Source organism: Diabrotica virgifera, chromosome 8, assembly GCF_917563875.1.
Source record: "Diabrotica virgifera virgifera chromosome 8, PGI_DIABVI_V3a".
NCBI classification, from domain to species: Eukaryota; Metazoa; Arthropoda; class Insecta; order Coleoptera; family Chrysomelidae; genus Diabrotica; species Diabrotica virgifera.
The window spans coordinates 229840176-229860605 of NC_065450.1; the positions used below are offsets into that span (position 1 = coordinate 229840176).

At 34.7% G+C, this 20430-nt stretch overlaps 1 protein-coding gene across 1 annotated transcript in view; it reads left to right on the forward strand.

Moving 5' to 3' along the window:
- LOC114328657 (uncharacterized) overlaps nucleotides 1–20430 on the forward strand; it is a 669257-nt gene that overhangs the window by 296836 nt on the left and 351991 nt on the right. The window contains exon 2 of the mRNA XM_050659768.1: nucleotides 16789–16997. Coding sequence (XP_050515725.1) covers nucleotides 16789–16997 — 209 coding nt within the window. The remainder of the gene's footprint in view (nucleotides 1–16788; nucleotides 16998–20430) is intronic.

Genomic DNA, 20430 nt, shown 5'->3' on the forward strand with positions numbered 1-20430 from the left:
AAGCAAGTTTATAATTGTAGTATCTTTTTAAATAGTTTTTAAAAGCAACAGGTACGTAATTAATTGTAAATGTTTCAGTGTTATAATAAAAAATTACATAGGTAGTTACCTATTTGAAAAAATGTATGTACCTACTAGTAGGTAATGTTTTGATTTACATAATTTGATTATCAACAAAATCTCTACCACTATTTATATAATATACCTATTGTTTTCTTACTCTATGTTTTGTTGTATTTTAATATTTTAATTCCCTTTGTGAAAACACACACACAACATAGTATATTAAGTAAGGAGAACGGTAAGGGTTTTATACCGATCGAAGACAATTGTTTGGAGGAGGAGCGGAGCGACGACTCCAATTATTATCTGAGATAGGTTACCCTTAACGTTCGACATGCTTATAACGTTTTTTGCACGATTGATACCATTATAAATTATAAAACTAAACATTTTCGTCATATTGACTAGTTTCATTCATTTTATCAAGATAGATAATTTGGTTGTTAGGTAGTAACTAGGGTGCATAACAACAATGGAGAATTGAGTTTTTATTTAGTTGTCAATAATTTGGAGTACAATTTTGATTATTATAAATTAAAATATGAGCGAAAGTGAATTTGAAGAAATTGAACGGGCTTGGGAAGAAGGGTGTTCTGCAATTATTCCCGAAAAATCCAAAATCCGTTATCAAAATACCTACCAAAGTTTTAAAAAATGGTGCGAAGGCAAGAATTTAAGAATCGAAGAAAATACTCTATTGGCATATTTCGTTCAAAGACATATGCAGTTATAAGCTCCTGGAAACCTCTGGGCAGAATATTCAATGATTAAATCCACCGTTTTTCTTTATGATGGCATTGATATTTCCAAGTTTTCAACTTTGATCGCGTATTTGAGGAGAAAAATTAACAAATTTTACCATAAGTTTCAATATTAATAAATAATTCGTTAGTTTTCTTTATTCTTTCAAAAAATAAATTAAAATTAAGAGATTTTTTAACTCGACGGTAAGTGAATTATTTACCGTCGAGTTGGAGTACTTACCGTCGAGTTGGATTACTTACCGTCGAGTTGCTAGTAAATGTCACCTACTGACGTAAAATCTGTCACGGTAAACAGTCAAAAATGATCAATCGTGCAAAAATAAAATTAATTTGATTAAATTCAGAACTGTGAGACAGTAAAACATTCAGTTAGCTTACCTTCCCACATAACAAGTACGTGTAAGTGGACAAGTCGGAAGTCGGGTGTGTGTAAGTGCATTTCAAGTCTAAGCACGCGGGTTCGAATCCCAATGCTAGTTTTTATTTTTTTTATACATTTTATTATTGTGAATATATTTGTTATATAATTTTTTTCAGAGAATGCGTATTTAGTTAAAATTTTTGCCAACAATTTGCTCAGAAATCATTTCTTTGGTGCATTTTTCAATATGTTTGTGTGTGTTTTATTCTTTTATTTTTTTAATTTTTATTATTGTTTTAATAAACATGTTTGGAAAGTAGTAAGAATTAAAATTAGTTTAAAATTTACATAAAATATAAATAAACTGTTTAAAGTACATATATTAATTTCGTTGGAATCATATAATAGAAGTATAACTTCTTACGTTCGTACAAAGTACACACACACATTCTTCCTTATATTAAACATATTTTATCTATCAAGCAACGGTTAGTTTTGTGTATGAAAATATTTGTTTACGAATTTGTCCACCATACTTTGTTTCAAATGGTAAGAACAGTTTCTTGTACATTTTCATCATCGACATTATCATCGATCATCAGTAACCACTGATGAGAGTGACAGTGACCACATGGAGGGCCATGGTCGCCCGTTGGGGTTTCTAGGCTCTAAAGTTTTACATGGTATGATGCCCAGCCACACGCATAACTGCTCAAAATTTCTAACGTTATACAGTCGAACTCCCTTACTAAAATTGTGAACTACCGTAGCTCAGCGGCAAAGTACTGGTTTCATATGCCAGAGCGACGAGTTCGATTCTCGATACCAACAACGACATTTTCATTTTTAAAAATGATACGAGCCGTTCACTGTGCTTCGGAGGGTACGTTAAGCCATCAGTCCCCCTGGGCTAGTGTGAGCATCGACGCTAGCTACTTCAAATAGGGTTAAAGGTTCAATTGGCGCCGGAACAATCCGAAAAAAATGGCAGAATAACATTTATATGAGTATCCAGGTTTGAATAATAGAAATTTGGGGTCCTGAAACGTTTTTTCTAGCCACCAATGATAGGTTATTAGAATATATCCCGGTTATAGGAATACTTTTGCTTAACACGAAGGCTATTCCAATAAGTGGATTCGACTGAACCTAAAATAGTGACTTCCTAGTTTGTCTTTTTTTGGGGAGATTGACTGTAGTTGACCACGTTTTTTTTTCTTTCTCCACGTTTTTCAATTCTCGTATTCCTAGATCTTTTAGTACCATCGATCCATCTCATTCTGGGCCTACCTATCGGTCTCATCCCGTTGAATTCTTTTCTAAGTATCGTATCAAGTATTTCTCTTATAGTCTAGGGCGCATCTGTTTTGAGATGAACGTTGAGAGGTGACTCAAATTTTTTTGCAGAAATTGCTTGAAAATAGATCAAATAATAATATTTGAGTTATCCTCCCTCTCAAAAAGGTCCGGAACATTGTTTAAATAATCAAAATGTCAAAAAATGAAGGAAAAATTCGATTTTTTTCTTCGTTTTTTGATTATAACTTTAAAAGTATTCATTTTCGACAAAAGTTGTAATAACATAAAAGTTGCGTAATTTAATTTCCTACAACACAGAATTGGTTATAAATTTAAAAAATAGTCACCCTAGTTGCAAAATAGCATTAATTGCGAAAAAACCATAGAAAAACAAGTATTTGCATTTTACGTTTTTCAACACTTAGGACCTTCATATTTCACCCAGAAAAACTTTATGATACAGTATAACAATACTGTAAATTTCATTAAGATCGGTGGAATAGATTACGCAAAATAAATTTTGCAATCCAGTTTTCGCAAAAAAAATTCATTTTTAAAAATGTTACAGGACCGAAAATAAAGCAGGTAGCAGGTTGAAATTTTTTTGCTTATAGAAGTTTACTGTACCTTTCATTTGTAATTTGAAAAACTAACATCGATTAATTACCGCGGCGTCAGGAAATTTTTTAAATAAACATTAATTTTTGGTACTACGCGCAGGACAGCGGTGTTCGATTCACACAAGTTGATTTCCACCAAAATTTCTTCCAATCTTTATCTAATATATTATTTTCTAACTCTATACAGGGTGTAACAAAAATACAGGTCATAAATTTAATCGCATATTCTGGGACCAAAAATAGTTCGATTGAAGCTAACTTACCTTAGTATAAATATGCACATAAAAAAAGTTACAGCTCTTTGAAGTTACAAAATGAAAATCGATTTTTTCCAATATATCGAAAATTCCTAGGGATTTTTTATTGAAACTAGACATGTAATACTTTTATGGCAGGAGTATCTTACAAAAAAATTATAGTAAAAATTTGACACCCCATAAATATTTTATGGGGGTTTTGTTCTTTAAACCCCCCAAACTTTTGTGTACGTTTCAATTAAATTATTATTGTTGTACCATTAGTTAAACACAATGTTTTTAAAACTTTTTTGCCTCCTAGTATTTTTTCGAAAAGTCAGTTCTTATTGAGATATTTTGAATATTAGTCAAATCCACCACATATTTTTAAATGGTTAAGTACGATTATGGAGACTTGGTAATCGTATGAAAATTTATTTATAATTTACATTTTTAGGCATATTTTGAACCATATTAAAAAGAAGCTACATATTGATAAACGGTGCCTTATCGAAAAAATTCTAAGAGACAAAAAAGTTTTAGAAACATTGTATTTAACTAATGGTACCGCAGTAATAGTTTAATTGGAACGTACACAAACATTTTGGGGGTGTAAAGAACAAAACCCCAATAAAATTTTTATGTAAACATATTAAAAAAGAAGCCGCAACTCGATAAAAACTGCCTTATCGAAAAAATACTAAGAAGCAAAAAAGCTTTAAAATAGTTAGTGTAACTAATGGGACCACAATAATAATTTAATTGGAACGTACACAAAAGTTTGGGGGGTTTAAGGGAACAAAACCCCCATAAAATTTTTATGGGGTGCACAAATTTCACTATAATTTTTCTTTAAGATGTCCTTGCCATAAAAGTTCCACACGTCCATTTTCAATAAATAATCTCGAATAGTTTTCGATATATTGGAAAAAATCGATTTTCATTTTATAACTTCAAAGGACTATAACTTTTTTTATGTGAACATTTGTATTAAGGTAAGTTAGGTCCAATCGATCTATTTTTGTTCCCAGAATATGTGATTTAATTTATGACCTGTATTTTTGTTACACCCTGTATTTTGTTGTATTTTAATATTTTAATTCCACAAAAATCAAACTAATTTTATTATTGTTTGTGAAATATTGTTTAAACAATTGCATATGTTTAAAAATAATAAACATTTATTCTCTAAGTTAAAAAATATGAACAAAGAAAGTTTTTGCTAAAAAATGTGTTATTTCAAAGGATAGAGTATGTGTTTTTATTTAGCAATAAACAAATTTATTTATTTATATCGAAATGTAATAAAAATTAAAATGTATCAATTATTATCAAAGATCATTGGAATGCCCAATCAGAGCAAACTATCCGCTGTCCTGCGCGTAGCACCAATAATTAATGTTTATTTAAAAAAATTCCTGACGCCGTGGTGTTAATCGATTTTAATTTTGCAAAATTGCAACTGAAAGGTACAGTACACTTCTATACGCAAAAAAATCTCAACTTGCTATTTGCTTCATTTTTAGTCCTGTAACGTTTTGAAAAAATGAATTTTTTTTACGAAAGCTGGATTGCAAAATTTGTTTTGCAAAATCTATTGAACCAATCTTAATGAAATTATCAGTGTTGTTTTAGTGTATCATAAAGTTTTTCTGGGTGAAATATGAAGGTCCTAAGTGTAGCATAAATGGTTGAAAAACGTAAAATGCGAATACTTGTTTTTGTACGGTTTTTTCGCAATTATTGCTGTTTTGCAACAAGGGTGACTATTTTTTAAATTTTTTAACCAATTCTATATTATAGAAAACTTAATTACGCACCTTTAATTTTTGTATAACTTTTCTCGAAAATAAATACTTTTAAAGTTATAATCAAAAAACGAAGAAAAAAATCGAATTTCGATTATTTAAACAATGTTCCGGACCTTTTTGAGAGGGAGGATAACTCAAATATTATTATTTGATTTATTTTCAAGCAATTTCTTCAAAAAAATTGAGTCACCTCTCAACGTCCAAATGTACTAATATTTTTACAGATGCGCCCTGGTCTATAACATCAATACTTTCTACTTGTTCCAACCATCTCAGTGGTTTACTTCGTATTACTTTTATGAGAAGACTCTTAACACGTTAAGGTGGAGGACTGGAAAAAAAGCACAAAATAGAACTGAACGGGGGAATGTTGTTCTCTAAGTTCTTCAGAGTAATTGAAAATTTTGTATATACCTACTTAAGTTTGAGTTTTGTTGAAAATAATTGTAATTGATTAATTTTATGATTATGTTTTATAAAACTGTCCTAGATCTTAATGGCCTGTTGTGCGTAAATAAATAAGTGCTACGTAAAATTATTTTTCAAATTTATAGATATGCAAACAATTTTTACAAAGAAAATAAACACCATTAGCCTAGCCACGTGGCATAAAGTATTCAACACGATGAACAAATAAATCGAGCTCAGAATATGAAAGACAGCGAATATAGTGAAGATTACATTTCTAGAAGCAAACTGCCGAATATTTTTCAAAAGAATGAGTAGAAACTTGGATAAGTGGAGTTAGACAAGCTTTGAAGAATCCCACATCCTAAAAGTCTTTGTTGATTTTAGGAGACATAATGCAAAATGTAAATCCTAAGAAAGCTTAAACTTCTTAAAATAATCGGCTAATAATCTCGAACTGTTTACTAACATTCCGCATTATCTGATATTATCTCGATTTTCCCCTTCGCTAGATCCATTTTATACATCACTCCATATTTTGGGTTCGTGAAAATTTAAACCTTTTATCCAAACTTATAGTCTATGCGCCAACTGGTCACCATAGCCTTTTCAATTCTCATCATCATTCAGCCAATCGCGTCCACTGGTGGACATATGCCTCCCTCAGTTTTTTCCAGTATTCTCTACACTAGGCCGCTTGTAGCCAGTTTCCCGCTACCCTTTTTATGTCGTCGGTCCATCTAGTCCGTGGTCTTCCTCGGCTTGTTTTATAGTTTCTGGGCCTTCATTTCATGATTTGTCTTGTCCACCATCCATCTTGTGTTCTAGCTAAGTGATCTGCTCAGTTCCACTGAAGCGTCGTAGCTCTTTCGATGACGTCTTGAACTGCTGATCTTTGCCTGATTTGTTGGTTTGTTATGTGGTCTCGAAGGCTCATGCTCAGCATTGCACGTTCCATGGCTCGTTGTGTAATTCTGAGTTTATTCATGGATTTATGCGTCAGTGTTAAAGTCTTTGTTGCAGAAGTTTGTATAGGCAAAACATATTTGTTTTAGAATTACTCTTTTGCATGAGACACATGAGAATTTAGCTTTTTAGAATATGGCTTAGTTTGTCAAATGCTGCTCATGTAGGCTGTAGAATTGACAGAAAATTACATATATCCCAGGTAACCAAGTGACCTCAATAACGTCGAGGAAACGTCAGTTTTTGGTTGAATATATACGTGTTCGAACATTACGTCGTGTAAACGCCTTTTGTAGGTGATTTTAAATACGTAAGATTAATGACGTTACAATACCTTTAAAAACACGTTTTCATTTCAGACAGCCCAAGTCTCACGTCACAAAAATGAGAGGAGTTTAAAGAATTAATGCTTATAATGTTGTATATTGACATTTGACATTGACTCCAAACTTCATTTATTGTTTACGTGCTTTGTGTGACAAAATAAGACTTGGTGTTTATTTTCTGAATGAACTACCTAACTATTATGTGTTGTTCACGATTATGCTGGATAATTTGTTAATAAATTGTTTATTAGTTTATATGTTGTTTCAGTTTTGACACAGTAAGTATATCTACCTATATAAAAAGTGAAAATTCTATGCATTTTATAAAGTCTTTCTTGGTTTTACTTTTAGCCTATAAGCTAAATTTAAAACAGTTAAATGGAAAATTGCAATACCAAAAATGCCCATACGAATAAATATTATTGTGTATTTTTAAAATCATAAAATGAAAAATAATTTAAAAACTACATAAAAACTGCGTTTTTGCTATCACGTATCTAAAACGTGATAAAAATGACGTCAGTTATGGTGGGACATATTCACGTGACTTTCGACGTCGAAAAAACGTGATAAACTGACGTGGTTTGGTGATAATTATGACGTCTTTTCAACGTTTTGGAAACGATATTTGGTTGCCCGGGATCTCGGTCAATAAACCAGAATAGGCAAGGATAATCAGACCTGTGAATTTCAACGACGAATAACACTTGCTTGGGTGACGGCGTATGGTTAACGAAGGCAGTAGTCTCCTACATACGCTGTAGGCTGCGTACAGCGTGTATTGGAGACCATCGACTTAGAAATATCTTTAAGAGCAACATCCCAATAGCTCTGAAATGAAAAACATTTGACCAATGCGTTCTTCCTATTATGACGTAAAGAGCAGAAGCTCTCACGCTCACAAAAACAGCAGCACTAAAAATGAGAGTGGCATAAGGGCGCATGGAAAGATCGATTCTCGGCGTGACAAAAATCGACGACATCACTGATGTCGTCGAACGCATAGCCAAACTGAAATGAAATGGGACAGGCCACGTAGTGAGAATAAAAGACTGAAGATGGACCAGAAGACTAATTGACTGGCGTCCAAGACAAGAAAAACACAGCAGATGACGACCACCAACACATTGAACGACACACATGAACGACATTAAACGAATATCCAAGAAATGGTAACAAAACGCAGAGAACCGTGGAGAGTGTCTAAAAATGGGAGATACCTATGTCCAGCAGTGGACGGAAGATGTTAAACGATGACGATTTGCTCCCTAGATGAATGGCGAGCCGATCTTGCTCACTAGATCGCGCTATTAAAATATCGATATCTTGGCTAAATATAAACCTACGAACATTTTACTAAGCTCAAAATATTCCTTTTAAGTTCTATCATCACTGTTAATTTAAAGATAAATATTTATTGTCCAAATTTGCTTAAAATCCTTATAAACACATTAATTTACATTTTTATACGAAAATTGCAAATTTAAATATGTATAACTTTAATACAAAGAAAAATGAAATAATTTAACAATTTTCGTTTGATTGCGTATAAATTAAGCTTTAAAATAAAATTTTGTATAGCTTATTTGCATGTGTCAAAGTCAAGTTACAATTGAAAAAGCTTCGAAAAACATTTATTTTGCAACCATTTTGCATTAATTTTACAATATCTCGAGTTATAATTATTGGATTAGGGTTTTGGTGAACGCTATTTCTTTATTGTTACTTAAGGAAAAAAAGAGTTGATTTAAGCTTTTTTTAGTTTACAATATGGATCCATATAAACAATTTATAAACAATTATGTTGTTTGCTACAATTTTTTGACCACTCGAATCGAAATCCATTATCGAAATTTGTAATCAGCAGCCAAAAATATTTAAAAAACTTGTGTGGACCCATCAAAATTGAAAAGGCTGGCGCCTTGACTAAAAATTTAAACCTTTTCTCTAAACCTACAAATAGTCTTAACGTAGTTACTCTCCAAGAATGGCAAATTGCTTCTAACGAATTTCTCCCTTACACCAGATTATTCCACAATCATGGATCAAGTGAGCCGACTGAGGGCCGGGCCGACACAGCCGAAGCCACAATTTGATTTTATCAGAAATGCCATTAAAGATGCCACGCTGATGTCTACTTTGCAGAGGCGTCCGCGTCCCCCACGTAATTTAATATTGGTAGCAGACGGCACTAATTCAATTTTGGGGAACATTATAGATATATTTCGCCAAAAAAAAAACGGTTAATATGAAGTTTACGATGTCGCCAGTTAAGAACTACCTACTTTAGTAACAAAAATAAATATTTAAGTACCTATTTAAAGAAGAAAAATTTTCATTTAATACGCTCAAATTACTTAAGATACATATGATATAGGGTCATTCAATTTCAAATCACTCAATTTTGAAGCAAAAAAAAATTTGGACCTCCGATTTGTCTGAAAATTGGTATATAGCTTCTGCGGGACGTAAAAATAAGATATTTAAGGTCAAAAAATCTTCTTCTTCTTTTTTTCTCAAAATGTTATTTTATGCGATTTTACAGTGATTTGGTGTTTATTTATAAAAATTTGCATTTTCTATCGTAAAGGATCAATGGAAAACATAATATTTTAATAGAAGGGGCTCAAAAATGTCATTATATGGCATTATAACAAGTTACTTTGATTCAAAACAAGCTTTTGATTAAATTTTATAGTGTAGAAAACGTTAAAATACCGTTTTTTACATTTTTCTCCATTCCCAAAATACATCATAATCGATTTGGCTGAAAATGAGTCCACAGATAGACAAAACATAGGACTTCAAGTGGTGAGAAGGATTTGAATTATATTATAATACCAAAAAAGTTACATGTAATATTATAGTCAAAAATATAGGCGTCTACTGCAAGTACAATTAACTCGAAAATATCGACCTCACGACAAAAATTGTTAAAAAGAAATTGTAATAATTGTAAATACAATTTATTTGGAATAATTTCAGTTATGGCGGAGATTCAGTTATTTTCATTTCTAAAAATGGCGGAGATATTGAGCAAAAAAGGTTCTCCTTTAAAATCAAGATGGCGGCGAACGTAACGGAGGAATTCATTCGTGATTTTAAATTTAAGCTACTATTGACTCCCCTAAAGATCAGAAAAATAAAATTTTGGGCAGCTCGGCATTCAAGGTCAAATGCTATCCTGACTGGACTAATATATATTTTTGAGTCTGATATTACTGCATGTAACTTTTTTGGTATTGAAATATAATTTAAATCCTTCTAACCTCTTAAAGTCCTATCTTTTGGCTTGATAAGATTCCATGTGGTACCCTAATCGAATGGGTACCACATGGAATCTTATTACCCAGGATTCCATTGTGAAGAGCGTTTGGCTACGATAGTTGTGCCCCCATCGCGCATCAGCGTGCTATGGGGGGAAAGGGATGGCCTGGGGCATTGGAGCGAGGTGGGGTGATCCCTGTTTTTATACTCGGGTCAGAAGGGCTCGTATCTCAAAACACTCTTATATTAGGGCGCTCGTATATCGAGGTACCACTATCGACGGTAGTGGATGGTGTACGCAAAAATAATAAAGAATCGATTCGTCGCCATTACCAATAGCTTGACTTGATGTATGCAACAACTTGGCGTATTATATGTAAGTATCCTGTTTTAAAAGCATACAAAATTCAATTAGTGTAAGATCTGAAACTGATCGACCTTCCGAGTCGTCACCATTTCAGTCGATGTGTTGTTAATAAGCTTGCAGATGTTTCACTGTTTTCGAAAAAAAAATTGTTTTCCCAGGAGGCCCACTTTTGGCTTAATGAGGACGTGAATAAACAAAATGTCCCTATTTGGGGTGATGAGCAACCCGAAGAGGTTTAAAAATTGCCATTAGATCTAGACATAACTACTGTTTGGCGAGGTTTATGGGCCAATGAAATTGTATTTCTTTAAAACAGAAGCCAGCCAGAATGTTACTGTGAATGAAGACCATTATCACGCCAAGATAAGATAGACATTTGGTTCCAACCAAATGGCGCCACTTGTCACCCAGCCCGTGAAAGCATGGCTCTCTTGAGAGAATGATTCGATGAGCAATTTATTTCACGCTTCGGACCATTGAATTGGCCGCCTATATCTTGTGACATCACACCTCTAGGCTTTTTTTGTTGGGGCTAACTAAAGTACAAATTCTACATGAATAAACCAGTTACGATTGAAGCATGGGAATATTACTCAAGTCATTTGCCAAATACCAATCGAAGTGCTCGAAAGCGTTATCTAGAATTGGAACTTCAGAATGGACCATCTTAATCGCAGTCGCGGTCAACATTTGAAAGATTATTTGACAGCAATTATCTTTAGGAAGTAATTGTTAAGAATGGTTCTTTGGTATAATAATAAAAAATTTCAAAAAAATTAATTTTTTTATTGTTTTTTCTTTTTGAAAAAAGTTTCTCTAAATGAATTACCCTTTATAAATTTATTTTCATTTACGAAAGATTCTATTTAATTCTTGAATTTTATGTATAGTTTTTAAATACAGCTATACACTTTATACATTTTTTCTAGTTCACTGTACTAGACACTAGAGTTTAACGCATATTATGACACCAACTTTATTGTTAAAAACCTCTGCACCTAGACATAACAGAAGAATACAAATTGAGCATTATCAGTAGTTCGCATACATGTGTCCTCATTTCACCGTGTGCTCGTGTAATATGTTCATTGAACACCAGCCGTCTCAATTACACCCCACGTGCTATTGGATTTTCTTGGATGTTGTTGTTTATATTCATCCTTGTGTACAAGTCAATTTCTGGTGCGACTGCTATTTCTAATCTGATCCTGTGTTTGTCGGATAAGTGTTGTGTCTATTGAGTAGAAGTTTTCTAATTATAGATATAATTTAACTTAAAGTAACATTTTGTTTAAATTTAAGTTCCATATATATTTATAGTCTGTATGTATACCCCATTCTACGAATATACTTCTGTTTTGGATTATCGCGACAACGAATATTTTACTGTGCAAAATATGAAGAACGAGAGTAAATTGCAAATTTTATTGTTGTTTATTGGAGTAATTATTAGAGCAAAATACTTTCGTACTTCTTACGTTGCACACTAAAATAATCGTTTGTCGCGATAATCCAAAACAGACGTATATTCGTGGAATACACCATAATATAATTACTACATCAAAGATTATACAAAAAATGTGAATTAGATATCAGTGATTCTCAGTTCGGGTTTAGGCAAGGTTTAGGAACAAGAGAAGCAATAGTAGCAACCTAGCAACACAGATGCTGGTCCAAAATTGTTACGATCAGAGGAAGGACGTATTCGAATGCTTTTTGGATTACGAAAAAGTGTTTGATCGTGTCCAACACCACAAGTTAATGCAGATCTTCAAGAAACTTGATATAGACCAAAAAGACATAAGATGCGTGGAAAACTGGTATCAAACGGCACAATTAAAAAAGACAATTCTATATCCAAACCCATACATATAAGAAGGGGTGTTCGACAGGGATGTGTGCTTTCACCTGTTTTATTTAACTTTTATTCAGAAGCCATATTTCAAGAGTTTTTGGAAGATGCAGAGATGGGAATCAAAGTGAATGGAGTATTGATCAACAACATACGATATGCTGATGATGGTATATTTATTTGTGACAACATAGTCGATCTTCAACAACTTTTCATTATAATCGAAGAATACAGTAAGCGAATGGGATATACATTAATACCAAAAAGACCAAATTTATGATCATCTCCAGAAACTTAGATGCACTTGAAAACTCCACCATAACACTGAATACAAAGACCATTGAAAGAATGAGCAAATTTAAATACCTGGGAACGTGCCTTTTTGAAGACTAGGCTTCGGACAGGGAAGTAAAATGTCGCATTGAGCAAGCTCGACAAGCTTTCGTGAAATTCAGGAAGGTGCTGACCTGTTCAGATTTCGATCTTCAACTGAGACTAAGGTTTACTAAATGTGGCGTTATATATGTAAGTTATATATGGCGTAGAGAGCTCGACACTCAAAACGAGGGATATAAACAGATCAGAAGCCTTCGAAATGTGGCTTTACCTAATGGTATCCTAAAGATACCATGGGCGGCTGACGTCACAAAGGTAGATGTCCTTAAGAGAATCAACCAAGAACGCCAACTTTTCGAAACCATCAAGAAAATAAAAACGGCATATCTGGATCACATCCTGCGAAACAAAAAATACCAGTTCCTTCTACTATAATCGAGGGTAAAATTGAAGGCAAGAGAGAAATAGCACGCAAGAAACGTAAGGCAATGGACAGGGATTAACGACATACAATTTCTGATATACATTGCAATAAACAGAGAGTTAATAGAAAATGTGATCGCTAACATCCATTTGTGGATTTGCATCCGAAGAAGAAGATGAATATAATTACAATTGGTATTAAAATATGGCTTGTAGAAGAATTACGAACTTAATCCGTTGCATTACAACTCTTCTTGGACTTTAGCTAGATAACATGCCTCCAGTTCTTTCTTTCTTGAGCAATATCCATCCAATTCTCCAGGCTTATAGCTTTAAGGTCTCCTGTTATATTACTCCACCGAAGTAGAGGCCCTCCAGTGGTCTTTTTCCAGTTAGTACTTCTACATAATCAACTTACTATACTTTCGTCAGAATACCTTCTGAAGTATCCTGCTCGTTGAAGTCTTCTCAACTTTATTTCTTTTGTTATGTTGGCGTCTGGGTATAGCTCTTTGAGCTCTTTGTTAGTTATTATCCTATATTGTTCTGCTAATCCATCCTGTGCTTCATAGAGAGGTTAGGCAAAGATTCTTTTTATCACCTGTTCAACATTTATGTTGAACATGTCATACTAAAGGCTCAGTGAAGTAATAATGAGTGGTATAAAATCTCCAATTTAGGATTTGCTGGCGACACTAAAGTTAAGTAGAAAATCAATGAAGTTTTTTTTCAAATTAATAAAAGTGAGACAAAAATACTGATAATAAATAGATTCAACACTATTTATTCCAGTTGACTAACCATTTGCAAGAATACCAGATAGTAGACAGCTTCAACTATTTTGGATTTAGTATAACTAGTTGATAATAGTGAAGAAGGAATTCGAAGACGCAAGGATATAGTAAAAAATACAATGAGTCGCCCAACTAAAGTTTGGAAACAGATTTATTTCTCAACAAGTCAAGATAAGTCTGATGAATTCACTTGTATTCCCAATAGTTCTATACGAGGCAAAAACTTAAACTCTTTGTGCAGAAAGATGGCAAAAAATTGACGATTTTGAAATGTGATGTTAAAAAGAAGTCTGTGCTTATCTTGGATAGCTGATCGAACAAATATTTTCATTCTTAACCAACTTGGTAATAGAAAGGCTGTCCAAAATATGTCTGCAGGGAATTAGGCTGTGCTTTGGTCATGTGGCATGGGGTTTTACAATGGTAACGAAAATTTAGGGAGATTAATTGCTTCTGGGAACCTTCTGCAGAGAAAACCTAGGGGACGATGACCAGGTTCTTCTTCTTACGGTGCCTATCCGTTCCGGATATTGGTTATCACCATGGCTATCATAACTTTGCTTGCTTCTATTCGGAACCGTCCAGCTGTAGATGTATTGAACCACTTTCTCAGGTTTTCAAGCCAAGACATCCTTCTTTTCCCTGGCCCTTCTTTCTAAGTATCTTACCCTAAAGAATGAGTTACAACAAGCCCATATTTATGTCCATTCCTCATAACATGGTCAAGATACGCTAATTTGCTATCTTTGATTGTGTTAATAATCACGCACTCCTTGTCCATTCTATGTAGGATCTCAACATTAGTCACACGATCCGCCCATGAAATTCTTAACGTGCATCTTTAAAACCACATCTCGAAAGCCTTAAGTTTTCTTAAAGGATCTTTAAAAAGTGCCCAGGTTTCAACCTCACCCTTAAGTGTCCTGTCCATCACCAACTAGTTGGTCTCACTAAATTCAGAATTTTGCGGATTACTCATTGTGCTCATTACTTATATTTTTGAAGCAAGAAATCGATGGACATAATTTGTAAGGAGTTTTTGGAGGAGAATTTTGAGGAGATCACAATCCTTGCTAATGCGGAACCAATAAAGAAGAAAGATTATTAATCCCTGCATTATAAAGCCAAATAATTCTTTACCTAAATGTTTAATAAATCAGAAAACTGTCGAATGCTGTATAATATACCTATACAGTATATTCAATATATCGATGCCTCCGAAGCCAATTGGTGTTAGTCAATAAATGTTTACAATGAGACAAGAAGATGTCTATGAAAGTAGTTCCAGAAAAATAAAGAGTCATTAAAAATAACTAAACCCTCTTTAATATAAGTATTTTATTCATAAATTTCATAAATACAAACAACGAAATTGTAGTATTATTATACATATATAATAATATTACATAACAATATTACATTGTATAAAATAATATGTGTTAAATCTCATGTCATTTTTAGGGAGAATGTGACTTACACCGTATAACTTCTGAAGCATCTATATATTGTTTACTGCATACTACTACAGTTTAAACCCTAATTTTGAATAACCTGTAAACCAGAAAAAATAAATAAATTTCATTTATATTATAACTCTAGTCCGGCACTGACAATCGATAGAGATTTTCTATGTAGATCTGTACTGAACTTTCGAAAATAGAAAAAAAGTAAAACACGTATATCTGATCGTAGAGCCTCGAAGTTACTCTCAACTTTAGAGTCTTCGCTTTCGTCTGCACACAAACTTTTACGTAGATAGGTATCCTGCTTCTTCTTTGAGCTTGTTGAATGAATAGCAATAGCTTTCGATCGAAATTCGAAAGTTTCGATGTTGAATTGAAGCAACAAGGAGTCGAGCTGGAAACTTATCGACAATTCACGCAAAGTGTTATTTTTCTTTTTCGTTAACGCTATAACGTAATTACTTTAAAAGTCGGTTAATTATAGAAACTCAATTTTATCATTAATTTTATTATTTTACTTGTTGTGGTTTATTGTTGTAAAAAATATTTTGGCTGAAGCGTTTATTTTCCACTTGCATATTATTTGTTTATTTTAACTTGGATACGGTTACCATAAACACACTTGTTATATTTTAGGGCATAAAAATCGTTTCTCAGTCAAGTATACAAACTATTTATGAGAATTATTAACCGGTTGACCTAAAAAATGGACAATTTCCAACCAGTGGATTAGGTTGAAGTTAAGGTTGTATTACAATATGTTATTTAATCATGTATTATAGTTGTTGTCTTTCGTACAATCCCTAACAGAAAAAAAAAAGAAAAGAATGGTCATAAAAATGTCTCACCCAATCATCTTGTCCCCTTGGCCGAGGAGAAACAGCAAGCAAGCAATTTGATTCAACCCGACCTGTGGGAGATGTCCACCCTATCTAAAAAGTATATTCGGGTGTAACAATTCATTGGGGCGAGGTGTTTTGACCCGAGTTCAAACAGGGATCACCCCACCTCGCTCCAATGCCCCAGGCCATCCCTTTCCCCCCATAGCACGCTGATGCGCGATGAGGGCACAACTATCGAAGCCAAATGCTCTTCACAATGGAACCCTGGGTAATAAGATTCCATGTGGTACCCTAATCGAATGCAAAAATTATTAGGCTCAGCGTGATGCGCTCTATGCCTTGAGGAGAAACAGATGATAGTCTGATATACATCTCTTGAAATAGAGGCCCTCTGGCTGGATTATGTTGCTCTCCGGGCGTAATCATCTTAATAACACCCTTGGTGCATACGTAACTATTACTTCTCTGTATTTTATGTAGAACGACGTACATACTTCATTACACAAACGTTTATTTGATAAATAAAGCCAAACTGTTTATTTTTTATTAGTTGTCTGTCACTTTTCTAAGTGTTTTGTTTCTTGTTTCAGGTTTTTTGTGCACGATCGACCGCCTCGAGCTCATAATGCCCCGATACGCTATCAGGGGCGGCGATGTGATACTCCGGTGCGATCACAGCGTGCCCCCCGAACAGCTCTATAAGGTGGAATGGCGAAAAGCTGACAACAAGATTTTTCAGTACATTAAGGGCAGGAAGCCCCCCTTCAGGTACTTTGCGACACCGGGAGCGCAATTAGCGGTAAGTCACATCATGTTTTGTGTAGTTATATGTTAATTTAAGTTGCCACCATACTATTTCATATTAAATGACATTCGAGGATAATAACTTCTCTTTATTGACGAAGTAAGTAAAAACGTTATTGTACTTTTTTATCACATCATCTTCGATTTTTTGTCGGAGTTTCTAACTTTTTCTTCCTTTACAATGGCGTTTTCTTTACTTATTTCAGATGCTCCTGATAATGCTCTAGATAGCGAAAGTATACTTGGGCAAAATTAAATAAATTCAGTGCTCGATATCTGCCTTTGCCTTTGTAAAATACGTCATGTTTTGTTAAAACGAAATTATTAACCGAGGATATCGAGAAAACTAGATACTGGGAGTGCATTTTTGTTCACTTCAACATGATTCCTTTGTGTAATCTTGACACAGGCGTGTAGCCAGGTTTTAGTTTCGGAGGGGGTTCAAAAAAGTAAAATGACTAAAACTACATAAAATAACCTTTATATTCATAATAAAAATTTGAAATATGTTAATATCTTAACTTTTCGTGGAGGATTTGAACCCCCAAAACCCCCTCCCCTGGCTACGCCCGTGAATCTTGACAATCGTCATATAAATACTTATTTTTAGACCAGGGCGTTTAGCAGTAAAAACACTGGAATAAAAAGATTTTTAAGTAAAGCACCTAGAGACTTACAACCTTTCGCCTTGTATTCAGGATGACGCCAGGAAAAATATCTGCCATTGGAAAGTAGGTGGAAATGCATGATTGCATTTTAAAGTTCATAAAATACATCCAAAAGTGCATAAACATGTCAAAATAAACATACTAAGGGCCAGATTTTGTTACTCAGGGGTATTGGGATCGGTGAATACGACTATCGAAATGTTGGGGTAACACAAGCTATGAGAAATGAAGCAGGTGAACTGATAATGATGGAAACAGAAATCGTAGAGCGATGGAAGGAATACTTTCGGAATTTACTAAATATTGAAAGTGAGATGGAGGAATCAGAGACTACATTTCATTCTGCAGATGTGGAAATACCACCACCAACACTCCAAGAAGTAAAGAATGCAATAGCATCTCTTAAAGATCACAAAGCACCAGGAAATGATGGTATAAATGGAGAATTGATAAAAAAAGGAGGAAATGTTTTACATCAAAAATTGTATGACATTATTCTCAGAGTATGGCAACAGCAGAAAATGCCTAGAGAATGGAATGGAAGCGTTATAATACCCATACATAAGAAGGGAAATAAAGAGCAATTCCGAAACTACAGAGGCATATCGCTTATTAGTACAGCGTATAAGATTCTATCAATTATCTTACTAAAGAGACTCACTCCGTATTCGGAAGATATTCTAGGCGACTACCAATGCGGCTTTCGAAGTGGAAGGTCAACAATAGATCAAATATTTACCATCCGACAAATATTAGAAAAAAACTGGGAATTCAACCGAGATGTACACCAAATCTTCGTAGATTTCCAGCAAGCATATGACTCGATAAAAAGAAGCAGACTATGGCTAGCAATGCTAGAAATGGGAATACCAAGAAAATTAGTGCAGCTCACTCAAATGTGCGTGGCAGACTCATATGCACAGGTAAAGATAGGAAACAGAACATCGATGCCATTTAGTATAACATCAGGGCTTAGACAAGGAGACCCTTTATCACCATTGCTATTCAATTTGGCTTTAGAATACGCAATAAGTAAAATATCTTCTGAACCAACAGGGGGATTCGCAAATCGAGGATCAAAACTATTGTTGGCCTTTGCCGATGATCTAGATGCAGTCGCTCATTCTACAAGAGACGTAAGAGAGGTGTTTTCACAGCTCGAGGAGGAAACAGGTAACCTGGGCCTTCGAATAAATGAAGAAAAGACGAAATATATGCTGGTGACCAAAAATCCAAGACCAAGAGTTAGACAGAACGTAACTATTAATGACCACAACTTTGAAGTAGTAAAAGAGTTTAAATATCTGGGAGCAGTAATCACAGAGGACAATCACATAGAAAAAGAGGTCTCAGCAAGAATAGCTGCGGGAAATAGAGCATTATACTCCCTATCATGATTGTTAAGATCTAAGCTGCTGAAAAGACAATCTAAATTAAGACTGTACATGTCAATTATTCGCCCAGTTGTTACATATGGGAGTGAAACATGGACTCTACATCAGCGAGAAATAAATAAATTGCTGATATTTGAAAGGAAAGTCCTCAGAATGATATTTGGTCCTCAAAGAGTTGAATTGACAGGAGAGTGGAGAAGGCGCCGCAATGCTGAATTGGTGACTCTATATGGTACTGAAAACATCGTCAGACATATAAAAGCTAATCGGATAAGATGGGCAGGTCATGTAGTAAGATCAGAGGAAGACAGAGTGCTAAAGACAGTGTTCTTCGAGAGACCAGACGGTAGAAGATCAGTGGGCCGTCCCAGAAAAAGATGGAAGGATGATGTTGAAACCGATCTATCTAGGATTGGGGTACAACAATGGCAAATCGAAGCGCAAGATCGCAGACGATGGAGGGCCATAGTGGATGCGGCGAAGACTCACCCCGAGTTGTAAAGCCAGTCAAGAAGAAGAAGAAGAAGAAGGAGAAGAATACGACTACGCCATCAGAACCGACCCCCAAAGCACTTGGTGCCCCAGGTTACTGATAAGACACGTCATCTGGAGGTTCAAGGGTTATAGGCACTACATTTATGGACACAGATTACTTGGAGGTTTTTGGAGTTACTGAACACGAATACACTATCAGTATCGACCTCCGGAGGAACTGGTGCCCAGTATCACTGCTAAGGTAGGTCATCTTCTGGAGTTTCGAGGATTTTTAGTTTGGGGTTGCTGAAACCGAATATGCCACCATAACGACACCTGGAGCATCTTCTAGAGTTTCGAGTGAGTTCGGCATTAAATTGATGCAAATAGATTACACAGGGGTTTCCTGGGGTTGCTGAACACGGACAGAACTGACTCCCGGAGCCCCTGGTACCTCTGTCACTGCAAAGCCACATTATATTCTCTAGTTTCAAGGATTCTCGGCGTTAAACTGATACAAACAGATTACTCGGGAGTTTTTGAAGTTGCTGAAAACGAATATGCCATCAGAACGAACGACACCCGGACTACCTGTTGTCTAGGTTAACGTCATCTTTTGGACTTAGCAGTGATTTCGGCACTACATTGATTCGAACCGAATAAACGGGAATTTTGGGGGACTGAACATGAATACGCCTTCAGAACCGACTCCCAGGACAGGTGCCCAGAGTTTTAATTAAGGAACGTCATCTTCTGGAGTTCCGAAGGTTTTCGGAACTGAATGCATAAAAATAAGTTTGGTCATGGAAACATAGTCGGTTTTTGGGGTCGCTGAATCCGAATACACCATCAGAACGCACCTCCGAACCACCTCGTGCCCAAGATTACTGCT